General features: G+C 40.5%; 1 protein-coding gene across 1 annotated transcript; it reads left to right on the top strand.

Annotated features, from left to right (window-relative positions):
* Positions 1 to 1,174: 1,174 nt before the first annotated feature.
* YARS2 (tyrosyl-tRNA synthetase 2, mitochondrial) lies at positions 1,175 to 4,927 on the top strand (the record flags this gene model as incomplete). Its single annotated transcript, XM_009586363.1, has 4 exons — positions 1,175 to 1,342; positions 3,342 to 3,497; positions 3,829 to 3,999; positions 4,466 to 4,927. Coding segments are annotated over 4 exons (655 nt in total), but the record flags the coding sequence as incomplete, so codon positions are not given.
* Positions 4,928 to 5,228: the final 301 nt, after the last annotated feature.

Here is a 5,228-nt window from a genome sequence, read left to right as displayed (position 1 = left end):
GTGGTCTGCCCTCCCGAGGGGGCCTGCCCTCCCAAGGGGGTCTAACCCCGGGGTCTGCCCTCCCGAGGGGGGCTAACCCCGGGGGTCTGCCCTCCCGAGGGGGTGGTCTGCCCTCCCGAGGGGGCTTGCCCTCCCAAGGAGGGCTAACCCCGGGGTCTGCCCTCCCGCGGGGGTCTGCCCCTCCCGAGGGGGGGCTAACCCCGGGGGTCTGCCCCCGAGGCGGTGAGCGGTGGTGATGCGCGGGGACGGGGCATCAGGTGTCCTCACGCTGCGCAGCTTCGTGTTGACAGTCGCTAAAGCACCAGGAGCAGAAGTCGCCCCTCCGGGAGTTGGCATCGGGCAAAACTGTGGGATTTGAGAGGACGAATTAATTGTCCTGACCATGAGCCTGGCACATAAGTACAGCCTGGCCATGCTTTTAAGCCTGTTCCATGAAACATTAATGAATTTTTAACAAAAGGGATGGGTTCTTGTTTTGGCAAATGCGTTTGCCCAAGAACCGAAATCAGATATCCTGGAATGTGGGACAAAAACGAGACAAGTCTGCTGCTGGCAAACGCATTCTAGTGTAATCACACCAAAGTAGAGGCAGTTGTGGTGTACTGGTAAAGATGGTTGCATTTCTTCTCTCAGAAATAAAGTGAAACCTGACAATGAGCTTTTGCTTATCCACCAAATTTGGTGCAAGTCTTACAAAAATTTGGAGTACCCAAGCAAATCAGTGAGTACATGGCAATGCTGCTACTTCAGTACGTGCTTGACTATTACAAGACATTAGAGAATCGTGACAGAAGAAAAGCCTTACTAGTGTCCCAGCCACACAAACAGCTTCAATTAGTGCTCAGAGCAGAAGACAAAATGTACAGGACACTTGAATTTGCTAGTGCTGTTGCTCATGAAACTACTTGTTTGTGTAAACTTCTTTGTTACACATGAAAGAACTTAAATTTTTAAGTTCAAGGCGTTTCTTTTTTTCCTAAAGCACTCTTCACAAAACGGTGTTCTGGCCTCTTTTGCCCCTCATCTCTGCCCCACTCCCCCCCCAGTTATTTAACTGCTTTATATCAAGGATAGAATCTTATAGAATGCTTATATTTTAGTCAACTTTACCAAGATGTGATTTTTTAAAAATTTTTTTTTTTTTTTAACATGCAGTGATTCTTCTCTTTCTCAGGACTACAGGAACAGATGTGTTTGGAATTACTGTACCTCTTATTACCAGTACTACTGGAGATAAACTGGGGAAGACTGCTGGCAATGCAGTTTGGCTAAACAGAGATAAGACTTCTCCATTTGAGCTATATCAGTTTTTTGTCAGACAACAAGATAACATAGTTGAAAAGTAAGTAGTTTTTCTTCATCTTCATGAAGAAAAGCATTTTGTCATTGTTTATAAAACCCGATCCTAACTGTTCTCTGTACTGTTTTGCGTGGATATGTGCAACGCAAGCTCCTTGTAGAAGTATATGTTAATTATAACTGTATGTTTGTTAAATAAACAGGCATGACTGGTTCCTAAGTATACAGGATAGTGGAACCTGTCTCCATATGCTGGCATATGCATCATAAAATTAGAACATGGATGAACAAACAAGTAAAGCACAACGCATTTTGTTCTGCCAGTGGGGTGACTTTGTCTTACGAGGCTTGTTAGTTTCAGTACTGTAACAGCACAGTATCAAATGAAATCTCTCCTGCTGAGTAATAAGAACTGCAGTTTAATAGATCTCAATTACTACACATTTTTACCTAGTATGAGGTATCCAGAAACACCACATTCTAATTGCAAGAAGCTACTTAACTGGTTGTAAACAAACACATAAAGTTCAGCTTCTAGAACTGCATCACATTAAAAACTGCGTATCCCTAAGCGAATTGAAATACCCCCTTGTTAGGAAAAAGCCAAGAAGTTCCTATTTATGATTGCATTAACTGTCTAGATTAGCGGTCTCCAAATTTTTTTGATCATGTGCCCCTATTGGTAAAAATAATTGTGAGCAGGCACTCCCAATACATGTATATTTATTTATAGATTATATAAATGTACTACTGAAGTTCTAAAATTTTCTTCCTGCACCCCAGTGGATCATCTTGCATACCTCCTGGGGTGCTGGCACCCCACTTTGGAGACCACTGGTCTAGATAAAAACATGCCTAGGAGACCGTTACACTGCCCAACTACTACTTAAAGACAAAGTACAAAGACAAAATTCTGAATAATCGTTACTTAGGGTAGAGCAATTCCAATGAGCAAAACCTGGTCTTGGATTCATTGTGCTGTCTCTGAATCCACGTCAGCCACACATAACTCATATTCTTACTCACCAATGTAAAAATACTAAAATCATATAATGAGAACATGAAAGGGTAGCGAAAATACGAGAAATACCATTTGACAGGTTTCCTTCATTGATGGCTAGCTTCCATGCTGGTGTGCCAGTTACTTGGCTGAAACTAAATAGCCGATAGCTTTGTTCAGGGCATTACATTAATTTTAATAAGTTGTTTTATGTGGTGTATGTTTTAAATCTGCTTTTCTTTAAACTCCAATATTGCTGTGAAATCTGAGTCTTCATAAACCTCAGGCATGTACTTCCCTTTCATATTGTGACCTGTCTCATAACTTAGTTACCTCTCTCAAAGGTTTATGCCCTGATATTTCAAATTTAGGTTCTGCATCCGCAACAATTTACAGAGTGATAAGAAGGGTATGTGGGTGGTTAACATTAAAATGTTTCATGCGTTCAGACTTTGTAACAGTAAAGGTACCTTTTCTAATACACTGCATTTCATGCTACTGCAAGTCCATTAAAATGGACTATGCTTAGATATGCACCTATAAATTCCTGATTATCCTAAATAATCTTCCTGTTGAGATACTCACTCATCAATACATAGCATACTTCTGTCCCGTGAACACCATAGAATGGCAGTGGTATTTTGCATTAGCATATTGTGCAACTACTAAGAATATAATATAAAACCTTGTTAGCTGACACACAATTGCAATAAATCCTGTAAAATAAATGTTTCAAGAGAAAATCAAGTTGTTGATTGCAATACAAGCTTTATAAAAGCCTTTGACGCTATCTTATGTCTGAAGACATTACCCTGAAGAAATTCCACCCTAAGTGGAATATTAAATAAAAGGTGAGTTATCCTGGTAAGCTGAAGCCTGCAGGCAAAAACAAAGAGTTGTTTGAAAGGACAGAATATCTGTAATAGGGGTTTCTTAAATTGATTAAGAATCATTTTAGTGTAGTTAATGAAGTTTGAATGACAAAGGCAGCAAATCTGTAATGATGGCTATGTAGACAAAGTAATTTTTTCTTTGCTCCTAGATACTTGAAACTCTTCACCTTCCTTCCTCTTGAGGAGATTGACCACATCATGGAAATGCACGCTAAAGAACCTGAAAAATGGGGCCCTCAGAAACGACTTGCTGCAGAAGTAACCAAGCTTGTTCATGGTAGAGAGGGGCTGGAATCTGCTAAGAGGTGAAGTTTGATTTGTCGAGCAGTTTTCTTTCAGATTTATTCAATGGTAATTATCCATAGCTTTTCAGGGACTATTTCCATGTAGCTAGTTGTTGCTCAGCTGTTAAAAGAGAGAAATGTAGTAATTCCGTAGACTTAAAGATACATTAACAATACAAAAAGAATTGCAGTGCAGTGGGTTATGATAAAAAAAAATTGGGCTGTACTTCAAGAACTTCTGTTACTGTATGGACCCTCAGAAGAAGTTGGGGAAGGGAATCTGATTAGTTGAGTAGCACTTTGTGTGAAGATGAGACTAGCACTGTATTTTGAATGATCTTTGCTCTCACAGGTGTACTAAGGCCCTTTATTACAGCAGCGTGGAGGCATTGGAAGCTATGTCTGACCAGGAGTTACAGGAACTTTTTAGACAAGCTCCTTCAGCAGAATTGATGCTTGAACCTGGAATGAATGTTCTTGACTTGTGTCGCAAAGCAAATGCCATTCCAGATGGACCTAGCGGGTATGTTACCACCTGGGCTCTTCGGTAATACCTCACGTGAACAGGTTGTAGTGGTGTGCTTTCGGAAGTTAAATGATAAGGACAGCCAAATCAAGTAGAAACAGGCTAGCAATCTACATACCAGCATTAAAGAAGAGGGGAGCAGGCGGCCTCGTTCCGTTTTGAAGTGAAAGTGTAGGATAATGCAGTCTCATGTACCTTAGCTGTAAAATCTGCGCCTGATGAAGGGACAGTCTAAAGGCAACAGCCTAAGTTTCCTTGTACCTCTCAGAAAGAATGGGAGTGGTAGAGGCTAAGGTTAATTTCAGTCATTCTTGACCTGGACTGAAAGTAAAGCATGTGAGAATTAAAATTTATTCAATTATGGATCTAGCCAAAAAACCCAAAACTGAACTTTCAATACTTAGCAGCAATAAATAGCTGCTTCTTGCAATTACCGGTTGTTGTTTTTGGTTTTTTTTTTAAGGTACCAGAAAATTACAGATGGTGGAGTTTCAGTAAATGGGATTCGAGTAACTAATCCTGAGACTGTTCTTATTCTCGGACAGCATATTCTCAAGAATGGAGTGTCATTGCTTAGGATTGGAAAGAAAAATTACTACATTATAAAATGGCTGCAGTTGTGACAACAGAACGTCTCCCTAAAACAATGCATCATTTCGACTCTGTTGCTCGAAGATGTACTTGAAGATGTTTCTATACTGTGCGTTACTACACAGCTCTCAAGACTGTCCAATACCGTAGTTTCATTCTTAAAATAGACCAAGAGTTCAAATAAAGGCAGCTAAGTTATACCACTGAAAGGATTTTTAGATACGCTGCCTTATTCAAAGCACCATTCATAAGAGGATATGCACAAGAAGATGAAAAGATGAATTTCAAAGTCCAAAGATGGAGATGCTCTTCCCCTCCTTTAACAACCTTCTGTGTTGTAGGAGGAGAACAGTGGCCAGGTATTCCACAGCATAATCCACAGCAAGATGAGCAAAAGCATACTCGAAACCAGTACTTCTTACAGAGGATGTGTGCTGCTGTCCAGTTTGACTTCATCCTAACAGAGAAACCTGCGTAAGTGGGTAAGGACAACCAACCTACGATCAACATTTTTTTTCTGAACAGGTTTGCTTTGAAGGAAGCTGCAGAAGATTCACAATAAATGAGTAGAATGATTAAGCCCTAATATGTAACCTTCTTATTGGTTATGTGTGGGGGCATGTTGCAAAAAAGCT

The sequence above is a fragment of the Fulmarus glacialis genome, unplaced genomic scaffold (genome assembly GCF_000690835.1).
Source record: "Fulmarus glacialis isolate BGI_N327 unplaced genomic scaffold, ASM69083v1 C14223129, whole genome shotgun sequence".
In the NCBI taxonomy this organism is placed as follows: domain Eukaryota; kingdom Metazoa; phylum Chordata; class Aves; order Procellariiformes; family Procellariidae; genus Fulmarus; species Fulmarus glacialis.
Note: the sequence above shows the minus strand (reverse complement) of the source record. Positions and strands in the feature narration are given on the sequence as shown.